This window comes from Onychomys torridus, chromosome 4, assembly GCF_903995425.1.
Source record: "Onychomys torridus chromosome 4, mOncTor1.1, whole genome shotgun sequence".
Lineage (NCBI taxonomy): Eukaryota > Metazoa > Chordata > Mammalia > Rodentia > Cricetidae > Onychomys > Onychomys torridus.
Window position 1 is genome coordinate 124,812,242 of NC_050446.1, and position 18,307 is coordinate 124,830,548.

The window sequence follows — 18,307 nt, forward strand, 5'->3', positions numbered from 1 at the left end:
AGCCCCACAGCCGGGGTCTCTGCACCCCTGCCCACATGGAGTCCCATTCAAGCCCTCCATATGCCAGCCTACAACGGATCTGTGTGCAAATCCCTGTGCAGGTGAGTTTCTTCCCTCTCTGCATGCTGTTTCTCTGGACAATTCATATTCACATTCTTCAAAAGGAAGACTTCGAGAACACAATAGGCCCAAATAGGGCAACACTCAGTTTCCTCCAAATGATATAATTCTCCTTGTGGCTGAATAACTCCATTGTGTATATATGCCACATTTCCAGCTTCCGTCTTGATAGCAGCTATGTGACTGAGGGGAGATGAAATCTCAATGCAGCCCAGGAAATTTACATCTCCCTGAGAGCTAAGAATGTGTTTCTTACTTTATTGTTATGTATTTTTATGGTGTGTATGACGCAAAGGGGAGGGCTGGGCACATATGGGGTCGGAGACAGTTCTGTGGAGTCTCTCCTCCTCTACTTGGGATCGGACTTATATTTCCAGCCTGAGCAGCCAGGGCTTTACCTGCTGAGTCTCCTCACCAGTCATGAACTTCTTTTATTGTCTGTCCAGTTCACACACTCCTTTATTGAGTTTATGATTTTTATACAAAACACTAACTCTGATGTCTTAAAAACTTAGTATTTTACATTTATCTATTTGTTTGTGAGGGATAGCCTACATACCATGGTGCAGTGGGGAGATAAGACAGTTTGTGGGAGTCAGTTCTCTCCTCCCACTCTGTGGGCTCTGGGAATTGAACTCAGGTCATCAGACTTGGTAGCAAGTGCCTTTACCTACTGAGCCATCTTGATGGTCCCCCACGTTTAATTTTTTTGGGTTCTTTATGTATTTACTACCAAGTATAGAGTGACCAAAGGTTTTCTCAAACACTGTGCACTGTCTCTGGCTCTGCTGATTGCTTTGCTGTCCAGAGCTTTTCCTTTGATGTAATCTCATTTATCAGTTATTATTTCCCGGGCTGTTGGGGCCCCTTTAGAAAGGCCTTGCCTATCCCTTAGCTTGAAGTGTTTGCTCTAGCATTTCAGTTTGCAGTCTTACATCAAGGCCTTTGATTTATTTGGAACTGATCATTGCAGAGAATGAGAGATAGGAATGCAGCTGAAGTTTTTCTGTGCCTGCCCAGCTAGCTCAGGCAATAGAGCATGAGACTCTTAATCTCAGGGTTGTGGGTTCATGCCCCACATTTGGGCGCCAGCTGTAGACGAAATTCTAAACAATCTTATTAAATAAGAAACACGGAGCCAAACACAGAGGTGCAAGCCATAGAGATCAGAGCAATAGCCACCAACTAACCTTAGCTTACCACCTCGCCGTAGTTTCCCAAGAGAGCTTCTTCCTGTCTAACCTGTGTCTTTATTGCCTTCCTGCTCTGCGTTCTCATTGGCTCTAAGCCCAGCCACATCACTTCCTCATCACTGCCTGTCTATACAGACCTCCAGATCTCTATGATTGGTACTAGGATTAAAGGCATGTGTCATCACGCTTGGCTGTGTCCTTGAACACACAGAGACTCTGCCTGCCATGTGATCAGATTAAAGACATGGGCTACCGCTGCCTGACTTCTGTTTATGTCTGACTATGACCTCTGATCTCCGGGCAAACTTTATTTATTAACATACAAATAAATGATCACCGCATAGGAATCTACCTTCATTTTCTACATGTGGCTCTCTGGTTTCTTCAGCACTGTTGGTTGAGAGATACCCTTTTTCTTCAGTATTTGAGCACCTTTGTCAAAGTCAGGAGGCTGTGGTTGCCTGTGTTATTTCTGGCTCCTCTGGTTTATGACATTGATCTACATGTCTGTTTTTATGCCTGTACCATGCTGTCTTTAGAGCTTTATAGGGCTGTTTTGTCTTGACTCTTTGTCAGACGTTAGTATGGCTCCACCGGCTTGCCTGGCTTCCATGTGCCTAGACTTCTCTCCCTCTCAGTGACTGTCTTTAGTGAGGCCTGTCTGACACAGACGACAACCATTGGATCTTGTTTTTTGTGTTTGTTTGGTTTTCAAGACACGGTTTCTCTGTGTAGCTGGATGTCTTGGAACTCACTCGGTAGTCCAGGCTGGCCTCGAACTCAAGAGTTCTACCTGCCTCTGCCTCCCAAGTGCTGGGATTAAAGGCGTGCGCCACCACCGCCTGGCTTGGATCTTGTTTTGAATCTGGTCAGCTCATCTTTTGGAGAATTAGGGTGATTTACACTTGGGTCATTATTGGTGGTTTTGCTGATTCCTGTTATTTTGCTGGTTGTTTTCTTGGCTGGTCAGCCGGTTTGGATAGTTTATGCATTTTTACGTGTAGTTTGTGCGTGAACTGAGTTAGACATGAGTTGGAATGAGTCCTTCTCAGTTCTCGTTGGTTCAGTATTTCTCTCATGAGATGAACCCTTACTGTGCTCTGTGATTGAACCCGCCTCCTATCTCCCCTGGTGTCACATTCCTTTGTGTCTTTGGAAGGTTTCTGCTCTCTTAGTTTCTACCTCAGCCCCTTCTCCTCCCCCCTCCCCCAGCTGAGGACCGAACCCAGGGCCTTGCGCTTGCTAGGCAAGCGTTATCTACCACTGAGCTAAATCCCCAACCCCTATAAAGTTAGTCTTTTTTTTTTTTTTTTTTTTTGGTTTTCTGAGACAGGGCTTCTCTGTGTAGCTTTGCGCCTTTTCCTGGAACTCACTCTATAGCCCAGGCTGGCCTCAAACTCACAGAGATCTGCCTGGCTCTGCCTCCCTAGTGCTGAGATTAAAGGGTGGGCCACCACTGCCCGGCTGAGCCCCTTCTAATCCATGAACATTTGTACCATGTCTCTTGATCATGCATCATTTCATGAATGCTTTGGTCATATATTTTTTTAAATTTAAAATTATTCATGTGTATATGTGTGCACATGCCATGGTATTTGTGTGTTGGTCAGAAAACAGCTTGCAGTGACCTGTTTAGGGTGACCTTTACTTGACTCATAAAGCTTTTTTTCTTTTTACATATTTATATGTGTGATATGTGTGCTTGACTGTATGCGAGTTAACATGTGTGTACATCTATATATGTGCAGATGAACAAAATAAGGAAATAATTGCAAAGGCTCAGTAAGAAAACCAACCCTTGCATTTATTTTTGTATTTCATCCATATGCTCAAACTACAAAAAAAAGAGTCTATAAGTCATTAAGATAAAACTAACTCTATTTTTCTACGCCACCATATACTGGCACAAGAAACAAAGCTATGCACTTAAATTTGCCAGTCTCTTAGACCCAGGATGCTTGAAAAGAATTTCAGGTAAAATACACTATTAAAAGTTCTTGGGGAAGCCAGGCAGCGGTGGCGTACACTTTTAATCCCAGCACTGAGGAGGCAGAGGCAGGCAGATCTCTGTGAGTTTGAGGCCAGCCTGGTCTACAGAGTGAGATCCAGGACAGGCACCAAAACTACAGAGAAACCCTGTCTCGAAACAACAACAAAAAGTTCTTGGGGAAGTTAGGAGTGCATATGAAATTCATAACAGGAAATAGCTGATATATTAAAAGCCAAATAACACCAAATACTCCTTGAGATTTGGCTTAATCCTCTGGAAGAATGCCTTGATTTTTCCAGGCATAGCTTTATCATATTCAGCTGAATTCTTACTACAATCTTGCAGCTCATAACAAAAGGGCAATGAGGAAAAAGCTAGGTCAGACAAAAGAGAAGAAATGAGCCAGGCGTGATGGCTCAGGAGGCTTTCTATTCCCAGCATTCTGGAGACTGAAGCAGGAGGGTCTTTATAAGTTCAGGCTCTGTCAGAGACAGACAGACAGACAGAGAGATGGAGGAGAGAGAGAGAAGGAGGAAGAAAGAGAAAATATGGATGTTAGAGGCACAAAAAAAGTAAAACAATCTTAAGAAGAAAACAAAAACAGAAAAAGCTTTCTAGAAGTAAATGTTACACTAAAAGTGAAGGCAAAGAGAAAGGAGACACTAAGGGGCAGGAAGAGTCTGTATCTTCTGTGGCCATGGCTACCACAGCCTGTTGAAAGAAAAATAAGCGGCTCTGGCGGCTGAGCTAGGTTCTGCATGGAAAGGTCACAAGCCGCAGCCACGACTAACTAGGTACAAAGAGCTTTAGTAGTAGGAAGAGGGGGTGGGGTACAAGTGCTGGGAGGGGCATGTGCGAGAGCAGAGGGAAAGATGGGGAGGTGGGGGGAGAGCAGAGTGGAGCAGAGAAAGAGGGTGGGGTTTGTTATCAGGCTCAGCAGCAAGTGCTGAGCCATCTCACTGGCCCGAACTGTGGAGATGTATTAATATCCGATCAGCTTGATAGTTCTGCATCTTCAGCAAAGATGCAGTTCACTGTAGAGAAGGAGTTATATTGGAAGCCCTTTGTAGGTTTTGTTTTGTTTTAAGATAGGTTCTCTAATGCAGGTGAACTCCTGGCATAGCCAAGGATAACTTTGAACTTCTGATTCTCCTGCCTTCAGCTCCTGGGTTCTGTCATTAAAGGCATTCACCACTAAACACAGTGGGTTTTGCATTTTAAATCTCATCCTACCTGACGTGACAGGTGCAGATGTCAGCAATCTCATCGACTCATTAACTAATCATACTGTTTATTTGGGAGATGTAAAAGTTGAGAAAGACTAGAAAAACCACAGCATTCTGCCCCTCTCCCTTCCCATCCACCGTTCTCTGTGCTGCAGGCATTCCCAACATTACCAGCTCAAACCTTTCTGGCTTCACTCTGTTCCCTGAGCTGAGCTCTACTCTGACTGCTTCTCAGCTTCGTTTTGCTTTGGTTCCTGTCTTATGGGATATATGGGGCAAGCTGCCCAGCACACCTTAAGCAAGGAGCAGTCCAGGATGTCTAACCATGTGAGGAAAGCCATGAGGCACAACAAAACACACTATAGAGTTTATTAACAGAAGGAACAGAGAGAAATGTGCTTAGGCCTATGGAAGATGGTGCTGGGGGAGAGCGAGGAAGAAGAGGAAGGAGAGGGGAGGAGTCTGTGACCTGCTTTTTATGGATCCCCCCCATAACTCCACATGCACATATGGGCTCACATATCTACGCCACACATAAGCATAGGTTTTGTGATCATGCAGCACATGGATTACTAGGACATAAGGGATGACTAAGCCTCTTGCTTGCCTACTGGACAACGCATGTGCAGTCATGTAGCAACAGTGGAGAACAGGATGTAAGTGTGATGCCAATGCCCCCTTTGATGTTAACTCACTTCCCAGGTGTCAAATCCTGTCTGTTAGCTAAGGACTCACAGTGTCCCATTATGGTACCTGCCAGCATCTGAGAAAGAGGATGCTGCATGAGCAGCAGCCGGATTCTAGCAGTAAATTCACACACTACTGAAAGAATCTGCAGAAGACACGCGTTGAGAGGCTTTGAAACCTGTAATTCTTTTTACCCAGAAGGAACTTGATGTTTCTGTTTCCTTAACTGAACTCCCAGGTCTTTCCTGGCTCCTTATCCAACTTGCTGATCTCCTTCCCACAGCCAATTGCAAATTTATTCTCAACAGATATTTCCTGGACTCATAAGTGAGCTTTTCAGATGTAAAGTGAACCTTTTTTTCTATGTATTTGTTTCTTTATTATCTATCTAGAGAGAAGAATTAGAAAGTAGCAATACTATGTGTAATAGCCTCTCTCTGGTGGGCTTTCTAAGACCTACATTGTCTTGTTACAGGAACATGACATAGAAACAATCCATGGTATAGTCCATGTCACCATAAGGGGCTCACTGAAGGGAAATAAACCAGTAATCCTGACGTACCATGACATCGGGCTTAACCGTATGTATTTGATTTTGCACATTCCCTTTTTTAAAGAAAATATTTGTTTTTATTTCATGTGTATGAGTGTTTGCCTGTGTGTATATATGGACTTTTCTGCCACATGGATGCATGCAGTACCTGTGAGGCCAGAAGGGGATGTTGGATCCTCCAGAACTGGAGTTAGAGATAATTGTGAACCATCATATGAATGCTGGAGTTGAACCCAGGTCCTCTGCAAGAGCAATAAGTGTTCCTAACCACTGAGCCATCTCTTCAACCCCAAACAGGTTCCCTTTTCAGCACGTATAATCTTTGTATTAAAGAACACAATAATAGCATTCTGGTAAGACAGATACATCCCTCCTCTGTCTTAATACCTTTTTAAATTAATGGCAGGTTAACATTCGGGGGAACGAACAGGGTCAAGTATGTTGGGAGAACTGAAATTACATTTTACATTTGTGTCATATCTTCAAAAGGATAGATTATCTGATAAACTGAGAAAGGAACTAGAACTGAGGTCATATATAAGTAGAAAGAGATAGCATCTCTCTACATAATCCTGGCTGTCCAGGAGCTCACTATGTAGATCAGGCTGGCCTTGAATTCACAGAGATCTGCCTGGCTGTGTTGGAATTAAAGGCATACACCATCATGCCCAGCCTTGAAATCTGATTTCTTTTTATTCATATCCCAGGTTAGAAAATTCCAGAGTTTAAGGATTTTGAATTCAGTAGTAAAAGTCTTATTCCTACAGACTTTACTACCTGGTATAGGTTGAGCTTCCCTAACCTAATAATTCAGAATCTAAAATGCTATAAATCTGAATTGAGTGCTGACAGAGAACACCTAGAAACAATGAAGAGCCAGCAGCAGCAGCAGCACAAATGCTTGTGTGTTCAGGGTCAGTCCCCACGGCCCCAACAGCAGTTATTTTAAAAGTTCCTTCAGGCTATGTGTATTAGGTATATGTAAAACTAAGTCTATTTCATGCTAATCTTTCAACAAATCCCCAGGATGTCTCATTACACATCTACAAATATTTCCAAAGCTGAAATCCATACCAATTTCACTACTAGGCATTTCAGAAGTGGCTACTCAACAAGCAGTATAGAATTAGGTAGGCTCTTGCCATTGGGCCAGACTCTGCAGACCTGTAGCCTTCATGCTGCTCTGGCTCTGAGTGTTGAGTTGAGAGCCCAGGGCTGAGCCTTAGCATGAGAAGTGATGAAGGCCCTCCACTAAGAGAGTAATATGAAGCAGCATCTCCTCCTTGCACAGAGCAGTTCTGACAAAGCCCCATGTGATGACCAGCAGCTGAGGATGTCCTCTAGCCAGGGTCAGGGGAAGGCAGTGTCTCCTCATCAGGTAGAGGAAGAAGGTGCATGGAGACAGCACTGTGGATAGAAGATTATTTGTGCACCACCAGGAAACCCAGCCAACCTCCACAAGGTGGATCCTACTCAGAACCCATTGCTAGAGTTGAGAAGCAGCTGTTCTCCAGTCCCTGAGGGGCCTCCTGTGGAGTCTCCTTCAGAGCTGGGGTCCAGGCTTTGTGCAGAGCCCTGGCTTAGTGGACTGCTGCTGAGAAGGGAGTGAAAGGGCAGTGGCCCAGCATTGCTGGGCAGAGGAAAACTGGGGCCAGCTGGAGAACTTGTGATCCACAGCTGTTCTCATCTCATAGATAAATCCTGTTTCAATACCTTCTTCAACTTCGAGGATATGCAGGAGATCACCCAGCACTTTGCTGTCTGCCATGTGGACGCCCCAGGCCAGCAGGAAGGGGCACCCTCCTTCCCAACAGGGTAAGGCCCTAGGAAGATCTCTGGGAGAATGCAGGCCAGAGCACATGCGGTGAACTGGTTGTGGGGCTCCTGGTGTGTTCCCCTCCCTGTGATGGTGTCACACCTACAGGTGGTGCTGCTTGCCTGTCTCTCTGCCCCTGGTCTCAGGCCACGACCTGTGTGCCTATAGCCCCAAGGCAGAATGTGTCTGGAACACCCACTTCTCACAGACTCTGATCTGTCCCCCGACTCCTTTGTTTCACATTTGTTACATGTGTCTCTTCCTAAAGTGCCAGACACATGGGCTGAACCCAGACTCCTTCGAGCTTGCTCTGGGAATACCTTTCCATCTGAGTTCCCACCTAGAGATGGATTTTGGACACCCAGGGAACCATTTACTCTGGAGCCATCTTGACAGGAAAGGGCACCATCTTGACTGGCCTTGGTACTCAACATCATCCTAAACTTGCTCTGTATGCCAGTGTCACAGACTCCCAAGTGCCCCCTGGGCAGGGTGCCAGTGAGAGCTTTGGAGGGAAGAGGGAGACCTTCCCTTTTTGTGCTTCAATTCCTAGTGACTTCTGGAGCTTAAACATTCCAAAGACAATGGAGAGTCTGCACCTGCAAGAACCCGGCTCTTCCTGTTTAAATGCTTGTTGTTGGCTCCCTTGATCCACACAACCCTATAGGGTCTGTATCAGTGTGCAAATAAGTAGCTGAGCTGGAATTCCAACCCAAGAAGTCTTGTTACAGAATCTTAGTTGACTTTCCAAGCTGTTGTGTCTCTCAAATACAAGTTGTCATTCGCCCAGGTGATATCCATCAAGATTTTTCCTGACTTGTGCATAAATAGTTTTGAGAACACTCTATCCCTTATAGTGTTTACCAGATACAATCTGAGCTCCCTGTTGGTTATAGAGCCTTGCCTCCTTATATAGAAGCCCATTTACTATATACATATACACACACTTACTCTAGTACAATATGTTTTATCCTAAGGAAATGAATGATATTTATTCTGAGGAGCCTAAGTTTTATAATAGTGCATAGGCCCAGCAAACTATGTTTCCTATTAGAGTTTAACTGCCTAAATATGATTGGCAGACTTTGAGCTACTTTCTGAGTTGACTGTTGTTGCTGAACATTCCTCAGCCTGGAAGTGAATGTTAAGGGTTTGGAAATAGCACATAGTGGGCCATCTAACCAGTTCTCTTCCTATAGCTTCCTCTGGCATAAAGAGGGTGACCCCTTTTACTTCCTTCCTCACATGGCAGTCATGGAGGATTATGGAGCAGGCCACAATTGTTTCTAGGCACCACATCACATCCTTTGAGCCTTTGGTTTAAAAAAAACAAAAACAAAAACATGTGTTTCTCTAAGACTCCTGGACTGGTCAAGGTCTCCTAGTGGCTGGGAACTGTGGGTGCTTTCTAACTCAGAAGGTGTCCTTCTGGGTTTCAGGTATCAGTACCCCACCATGGATGAGCTAGCCAAAATGCTGCCTTGCATTCTTATACACTTAAGGTGAGTCCAAACTACAGTCTCCCACTTGGCTCTCCTCATTGTTGCAAACCAAACCCAGGCTTCCACTCCTACAAACAGATGCTCTGCAGCTGAGCTACCCCCCCACTCTATTCCTGTTTTCACTCTTCCTTCTGTGTCTGTCTCTTGCAAATGTAATTTAATGAGCAAAACTGAAGAGTTAGGAAATGAGCTGCTTGATAAACAATCACAATAAGTGCCTTAAACAAAGCAGGACTGGAGGTGTAGCTCAGTGATAGAGCGTGTCTAGCAAGCACTGTGCTCTGAGGTTCATCATGAGGTTCATCTTTAGTACCTTCAACACAAAGAAAACATGGGGTCGATTAAGTGGGTGGTAACTGATGGCAACACTCCCGGGTAGATTTGACAGAATTTGCTGATGGATTTTGAGGGAGTGGGGCAATGAAGATGAATTCCAGATTTCAGGAATTGTTCATTTAACCATAAAGGCAAATTTTAAACTAGGTAGTATGGCTGCTGCGAAGTATAACCATGAGGTCCTAGGTTCAATCCTCAGAGGGTGGGGTTGTGAAAGAGAAAAAGAAAAGAAAGTAGAGGAAGGAGAAAGGACAGTGTTTTTGTCAAATAAGGAGGGTACTAACGCTTGAGACACAAACAAGAAGCTTACCCAAGTTCCCACAGCTACTAAGTGTGAGCCTGGCTATGCGCCCAGCTTGTTTTCCTTCCATTATACAATGACGCCAATAAGACACTGTCAATTGTCCGTCTGCCTTGTTCAGTGTGAAGAGCATCGTTGGTATTGGAGTTGGAGCAGGAGCCTACATCCTCAGCCGATTTGCAGTAAGTACAGGAAGGATTAGATGTCTCAACTCCTGAGGCGGTGAGTGTGGGGGTCCCAGCTGGGTGCCTGCTTGTGTTGGTTTTGTAAGTCCCAGCTGCTCCAGCCACATGTGTGTGTAAAGGCTTGCTTTGTGTGTAGAGGACCTGAAAGTCCACACACGAGGACAGAGCACTGTAAAGAGACCCAGAGGTGGCTTCTGGGGGATTGTAAAGCCGTGAAAAGTGAGCTTGGGAAGAGCTGACACCATAATGTGTGGGGGTGGCATCGCCTATTCAGGTGGCTTCAGGAAAACCATTGCAGGAACCCACATAAGCCCCTGTGCCAAGGGTTTTAGCACACTTGCTCATAAGGAAGTCCCCCTAGGAGATGAACAACTGCAGCTTGCTCTCCTCTGCTGTAGCTACAAAACTCTGGTCTTCCCTAAGCCCCCATGCAAGGGAAGATGGCTTGACAGCATTTTGAGAGACTGGTTTCCAGGTGCTGGGCCAGATTTCAAGAGGTGCTGTCTGTAGGTGCTGCAGAGCACCTCTCTGTAGTCTTCCTTCCAGACAGAGGCAGTGGGGCTTAGCACAAACCTGCTGACCATGTTGACTGCTTTAAGAGAGTGGGGAGTGGGTGTCTCACACAGTTGTCTCTGTCTGTCTCTCAGCTCAATCATCCAGAGCTGGTAGAAGGTCTTGTGCTCATTAACGTTGACCCGTGTGCTAAAGGCTGGATTGATTGGGCAGCTTCCAAAGTAAGTACTAAATGACGGTCTCCATCCGTTCATTTTCTGGTCCTCCTCCTCTCTCTCCTCCTCTTCTTCCTTGTCCTCTTCCCCTTATCCACTTCTCTCTCTCCCTTCCCCACCTGTCAGTGGTACTAGAGATTAAACCCCATTGTCTCATGCATTCTAGGGTGCCATTTTATCACTGAACTTTTTACCTTGAGACAGGATCTCACTAAATTGCTCAGGCTAGCCATGATCTTGTGACCCTTGAGTCTCCTAAGAAGCTTGGACTTCAGGCCCAGGTCACGAAACTAGACTTCTCTTGTTCCTTCATAAAAATAGCTTGGCTTTTCAACTTTTTGTAAATTTTTATTAATTTTTATTTTATGTACTTGTTTATGTGCTTATTTTTATTTTATTATTTTATGGTTTACCTGCATGTATATCTGTGCACAATGTGTGTGCAGTTCCCACACAGCCATCTTTCCAGCCCCCGGCCTCTTGTGAATATACTATTAAAAATGTCTTTTACCCATCACCATGTATCTCTTATTAAAAAATGTTTTGCATATGAGTCTTTTGCTAGATACATGTATTACTTGGATTTGTGTAGCTGGGACCAAATTACCCAAGAGAACAACAGAGGCAAGATCTTTTTTGACCCACAATTTCAGACATTTCAATCTGTTGTGGCCGAGAGGGGACTGCATAATGGAGTAGTTGACTTTGGGGCACTGGGGAAATGGCAGTACAGACTCCACCCACTCCACCCATCCCCCCCTTAACCCTCCCCCCCCCCCCCCCCCCCCGCCTAATTTCTCTCTCTACATTGTACTACCGTCTAATAATAAATACCAGGGCATTATGAGTCCAGGAAACTAATCCATTCGTTCGCCAGGTCAGAAACCCAGGATCCGATTGTATGGGAAAGCCCATCAGCTACATAATGAAAGATGTGCCTTAGTGATTGTCTAAGCACCCTCTTTACTGTGTGTGTGTGTTTACTGTGAGTTTATGTATTTATTTTTATTGAATGGGCTTTGTTTGTGGTCGTTTTAGACAGGATCATCTAACTTGTGGCATTCCTCCTGCCTCAGCCTCCCAAGTGCTGGGACTGCAGGTGTGAGTCTTCTCACCCAGTCACATGTTGCTTTGTTATGCTGTGTTTTCAGATAGGGCATCATGTACTCCAGGCTGGCTTTGAACTCCCTGTTGTAGCTGAGGATGCCCTTGAGCCTCTGATTCTCCTGCCATCAGCTCCCAAGTTCTGGTATTACAGGTCTGCACTACTATGCCCCAGTTCTAAAACAACTGGTGTGCCTGTGGATGAAGGTCAGAGGACAGCCTTAGGGAGTCAGTTTTGCCTTCCTCCTCGCTAAAACGGTCTCTCTTTTCTGCTACTGAGCAGCTTACTCCAGGCCATCTGGCTTTTTACAGGGGTTCCCTGGGTTCTGGGGATTAATTCAGGTCATCAGGCTTGAGTAGTTAACACTTTGATCCACTGAGCCAGATCCTGGTACAAATGCTAGGCAAACGATCTTATTACTGTTGTTGTTGTGAGTTATGTGTGTATAAGTGTGGGTGCATGTGTGCCTTGATGCACCTGTAGAGGTCACAAAACCACTTGCACAAGTTGATTCTCTCCTTTCGCCATGTGGGTTCCAGGGCTTGAACTCCCGTCCTCAGGCAGGAAGGGCCCTTGCTTGAGCCATTTCTCATCACTCTTATCCTAAGTATCTGTGTTTGTGTTTTGTTGTGAAACAGGGCTTCATACATGGCCCTGGCTCACCTGGAACCATTAGACAAAACAGCGTGGCCTTCAAATAGCAGCAGCCCTCCTTCCTACCTCTGCTCAGAGTGCTAGGGTCACAGGCATGGGCACCATGCTTGGCTTCCTAGGCATTCCTCAGTACAGTCAGGCTGGCAAACAGAATTAACCCTTGAAATACATGAACCTCATCAGGACAGCCAGGGCTAAACAGAGAAACTCTGTCTCAAATTATATAAACAAACAAATAATTTGCTCCTCAAATATCTTCTGTCTGTAGACTGCAGTTTTCCTTTCTTGATGAATAAAATGAATGAATGAATGAATGAATGAATGAGTCACTATCTTTAATAAGATTGTTGATGTTTGCTATCTGAAAAATGAAGAAATTTAATTAACCCTTAAGATACATCCAAGGAGAGAAGAAACTGAAAGGCATGCTATTGACTTTATTAATATAAGCAATCACTGAGCTAAATGAGTAAAAAGGGCAAAAGGGGCCACCAGGGAGTTGGCTCAGTAGGCACAAGCACTTGTCTTGGGGGCTGCAAGAATATATTATAGAGATTCAGCTGTGAATTAAAGCTGTACCTTGACCGGCCAAGGGTCCTGTCAAGAGGCAAGCCATTTATTATGAATATTTGGTGCTATCCAGCCTTTAATATTCCAGCTGTCTTCTACTATGAAATTCCTGTGTGGCCAAATATTTTCAGACCTGCTGAACTTCTAGGTAACTTCCCTGCTGGAGCCTATACCTGGGTAAGGACACATAGGCAAAGACAAGCTGGTGGGAGACACATAGCTTTGTTTCTTGTGCAAATGAAGCTCAGAGCATCCTCCCGACCCCAGGCCTAGTGGCTCTCCAGAGCAACTGACTGAGAACAAAAGAGGATTTTACATGTCAAGGTGAGAGGTAGAATAACATTCCTGAGGAGGCAGAGAACCCCGTGCCCAGGGAAAGAAAGAGCAGGCATTTTCTGTGAAAACAGACAGAATGGCATGGCAAGAGAGAAGAAAGGAAGACAGGGGTCCCTAGAGGGTAAGCAGATCTCGGGTAGAGTTTTCTGAGTGCCAGGAGTAGAGAGCAGGGATGGAGAAAGAGGATACAGAGGACGAAGATGAGGCTGGAAGCACAAGAGTTAGTTGTTAGCAGGACTATGAGCTGGGGAGCCAGACGTAAGTGAAGCTGTGGAGACAGGATTTCATCCCAGAGAAATAGAGTAGACGGCTAAGGAGCTTGGTGTGCCTAGAGTTATTCCTGCCCTGAATGCCTGATGGAGCTGTAGCTGAATTGATAGAATTTTGTCTTAGAGGAGTAAAGTTAACAGACATAAAAATATAGTGTATGTAGATTATTTTCCCTCATCTATCCCATGCTGGACGTAGCTAGACCCCAGGGACCCTAGGTACTCCATACACTTGCCTCCAAGGCTGATGACCTGAGCTCAATCCCTGGGACCCACATAGCAGAAGAAGAGAACCAGATCTCACAAGTTGTTCTCTGACCTCTGCGTGCACAGTGTGGCACGCAATAAAAGTAAATACTTGTACTTACTTAGAAAGATACTCTGCAGTTAAGAGTGCTTGCTTGCAGCTCTTGCTGACAACCTGTTTGATTACCAGCACCTACATGGGAAGGCTCAGAATCACCTCCAACTCCAGTTCCAGGGTATGTGATGCCCTCTTCTGGGCTCTGAGGGCACCTGCACTCATGTGCACATATCCACACAACACATGGATATACACATAATTAAAAAAAATAAAAAATAAATCTTTAGGAGTTAAAAAGAGGGCTCAGTGGTTAAAAGCACTTTAACTGACTTTCTAGAGGACCCAGGTTCAGTTCCCAGCATTCACATGACAGCTCTCAGCTGCCAGAGGATCTGATGCCCTTCTTCTGACCTCTGTGGGCACCAGGCATGCACATGTGCATGTATATACATGCAGGCAAAACGCCCATACAGATAAAATAAAATAAGTCTAAACTTTTAATTTTATTATTTTATTTTAGCTTTTCAAGACAGGATAGCTCTGGCTGTCCTGGAACTCACTCTGTATACACCAGGCTGGCATCAAACTGCCTCCCCCGACCCCATACAATTACTGGGATTAAAGGGGTGTGCCACTACTGCCCAGCCTAAAACTTTTTTAAATAAATCTTTTTTAAAAAATACAGAAATGAGGGAAATGCGTTGTATTATATATTAAACCATTTGCATGGATCTCACCTATGCTGAAAATGATTCCTTGTTTTTAGGTTGAAAAGAAGCAGGGGTTTTTGTTTTGTTTTGTTTTTTGTTTTTGTTGTTTTGTTTTGTTTTTTCAAGACCGAGTTTCTCTGTGTAGTTTTGGTGCACATCCTGGATCTCGCTCTGTAGACCAGGCTGGCCTCTTGATTCACAGAGATCCGCCTGGGTCTGCCTCCCCAGTGCTGGAGTTAAAGGTGTGCGCCCCCACCCCCCGGGGAAAAGAAGCAGATTTGAGACATTTTCTTGCTAATATGTAAGTATTGTTATAATCTACACTGTGTCCATGCACATGTGGAGGCCTAAGATTGATGTTGGGAACCTGTATCACTGATTCACTTTACCCACTGACACAGGTCTCTCAATCAAACCCAGAACTCATTGATAAGGCTGTTCCTACTAATCAGCTTGCTTGGGAGTGGCAGGATTGCAGACCGGATGCAACACTCTCTCAGCATTTGTGTGGGTTTCTGGGTGTCTGAACTACTATAGTACTCACATTCACACAACAACCACTTTAACACTGCCATTTCCACAGCTCTGACAAGAGTTCTTACGTTTATTTAATTATATTTTAGTATTGTTATTAGTTTTGTGTGTGTGTGTGTGTGTGTGTGTGTGTGTGTGTGTGTGTGTGTGCATCTAGGCCATATCAGACTTGTAGCTATCAGAAAACTACCCTCTGGATTTGATTACCTTTATCCACCATTTTGGGTCTGGGATCCTCAGGCTTGGCAACAAGTGAGTTTATTGGGTGAGCCACCTCAGGAGCCCCAAGGATTTTTTTAGTAGAACATCTGATACCTATATAGTGTTTATTGAGTACCAGATACTGTTCTTTTTTTTTAAAAAAATACATTTATTTATTAAAATTTTTTTCATTTTACATACCAACCCCAGTTCCCCCTCCCTCCCCTTCTCCTGCCTCCTTACCTCCCTCCCACTCTGCCCCTATCCACTCCTCAGACTGGGCAAGGCCTCCTATGGTAGTCAATAAAGTCTGGCATACCAAGTTGAAGGAGAGCCTAGCCTCTAGAGAAGTGCAGAGAGAGAGGTGGGGGAAGAGAAGAAAGGGGAGGAGTCTGTGTCCAGCTTCTTGTGGATTCCCCTGCACATGCGCATATGGGCTTCCGGAGCAACACATGCATGCACATAGATTGTGTGATCACGCTGTGCACAATTATGAGATCATGCAGCTCACTGATTACATAGAACATATGGCCCCTTTCTTGGCTACTGAACTGCACATGTGCGGTCATGTAGCTGGGGGAGTGGCCAGGAATTCCAACACGAATGACCTAATGAATATAAAAATCCGCGTGCTAAACTAGAGTAAAAGAGAGATCATGGAAAAGGCATCATATTCTGTTAGCATTGGGTTCTCCTGTGTTGAAGCATGATTCCCTGTTTTCAGATTGCAATGGAAGCAGTCCATTTTCTTCTTGAAGGCAAATGTTGTTTCTGTTTTCATATGAATCTGTGGGTGTTGAGGTTAAAGCAGTGATGTTTCTGTAAGAGAAAAAGAACTGAAGCTTTCATTTTCTTATCACAAGACGACTAATGTAAAATCTCACTTCAAATACCTGCTTTTAAATACTTTGTGGTCACCATGGATGTCTTTGTAATTTGTCCCCGAAAGATGTGTTCTCCAGAGTACTACAACCTCATTTGTCACGTGTATCAGGGACTCATTGATACCCATGATATCTAATAATTCAGAATCTGAAAACTTTAAAGGATAGTGATATAGATTTAAGGGGAGGGTTAATAATGATTTTGAAAGAAATTAACACAAACTTAATGCTTACTGTATAGCAGCCACTGTTTTGCTTTTGGGGGGATTTACTTGGTTTGTTTCGGTTCTGATTTTTTAAGATAGGATTTCTTTGTATAGTCCTGGCTCTCCTGGAACTCCCTATGTAGACCAAACTGGCCTTGAACTCAGAGATCCACCTGCCTTTGCCTCCAAAGTGCTGTGATTAAAGGTGTGTGCCATCATCACCCAATTTTTTTTTTTTTAATGTTTAAATTGCTCTTCTCAGGTTAACCAAGTCAATTAATAAATTATTTAAGGTCACATAGCAAGAAACTCACCAAGCTAGGATACTTGTGAAAACATTATTTGTAAGACAAACAGATAGACAAAGTCTAATCACCAAAGAGAAAGAAACATAAATTTGATACTATAGAATAGTATATGATCAAAAATTTATCTTATTTAGGCCTGACGTGAGATGAGGATAGAGTTTGAGGCCAGACAAGCTATATTGTTAGACCTTGTTTCTAAAACAAATAAAACAGATTTTGGCTGTTTGATAAGGAAAATTATAAAATTCTCACATAAAGAAAAACCTATCTTGGCCAGGAATGGTGGCACAGGCCTTTAATCCCAGCACTCTGGAAGCAGAAGCAGGCAGATAGATCTTTGTGAGTTTCAGGCTAGCCTGGTCTGTTTTTCAGATTCCAGGTAAATGAGACCCTGCATGTATTTTTCTACCTATCACCAGACCAGATTCAAGCAGTCTGTCTGTCCCTCCCCACATTTATTTACACTTGGGGAACGTTGCCTTCCCTAGCTTTGGCTGGAGTGCACTGACAACACTGTTGGCAGCTGCTGTGCACTTCTCTCACAGTCAGACTGTGTAAACTGTGCTCACCTGTCTAGTAGAGCACCCCGCACTTAGATGTGGAACAGCCTAGTGACATCCACAGAACACTTTGGGACTCTGAGCATTAGGAATAGTGCAACACATGACGTGAGCTGGGTGATTAATCTCCTCCTCTTACATCTGTAGCCTATGGCTCACCCACAGCCCAGGGGGTGATTTCAGGCCATCTTTCCTCCTTAGTCTTTCACCCATGCCCATGTCTCTCCCTCACCTCCTCTTCTGCATCCCCACCTCCAACTCAGCGCCTCACCTCCGATCCAAGTCCTCAGTAGGAATTCCATCTAAAGCCCAGGAAGAAAGCTAAAGAGGAGTTGGCAAGATCGTTTGAGCTGGAAATGTTTCTGAAAATAGACTGTCTCCAGATTTACACAGATTGCTGCATTTATTAGATATGAGATGCATCATTTTGAAATGGGAAGAACTGGGAGAAAAATGTTCAAAATGTGAGAACATTCTGTAAATATAGCTATTCCTCCCACTGCCTGAAATAAAGATGGCTAAAACTGGAAGGAATTTTTTTTTTGTCTCTTGCATGTCTTGGGCGGGATTGTAAGTGGATCTCTACCTGCCATCAACCCAGTGTAGATGCAGAAAAGGGGCAGAAATGAAGCAGCAGACTGCCACGAGTCTCAGGATTCAGAGTTTTGAAGGAATGGCCACTGTTCCTTCCAGCCCTATTTCAAAGCAAGCCCTGCTCATACCATGGAAAGAATACTTCGTTTTTGCCTTATATTTTTCTTTCTTTTTTTTCAAATTTCTTTGAAATGATACTGATCTGTGTTTTTGATTTGCTTTTGAATGATAATATGTGTAAAGTACACCTTCCTTTAGTGAGCAGCCATGAAATGCTCACATATGCTCACTCTCCTAACACAGTTTTTATCTTGCAGCTCTCAGGCTTGACGACCAACATTGTGGACATAATTTTGGCTCATCACTTTGGACAGGTAAGCACTTGTGCAACCTGAAGAGCTGGGTTTACTGGCTTGTGTGCAAAGCTTTGTTGTG

The 18,307-nt window shown here is 44.3% G+C and overlaps 1 protein-coding gene across 1 annotated transcript; it reads left to right on the top strand.

The window, feature by feature from the left end:
* The first annotated feature begins 35 nt into the window (after nt 1-35).
* Nucleotides 36-18,267, top strand: LOC118581931 (protein NDRG3-like). The gene is made up of 7 exons (XM_036184327.1): nt 36-101; nt 5,692-5,797; nt 7,464-7,584; nt 9,025-9,087; nt 9,846-9,906; nt 10,557-10,643; nt 18,190-18,267. Exons 1-7 carry the CDS (start codon nt 36-38, stop codon nt 18,265-18,267), a joined length of 582 nt encoding a protein of 193 aa, XP_036040220.1.
* The last annotated feature ends 40 nt before the right edge of the window (nt 18,268-18,307 follow it).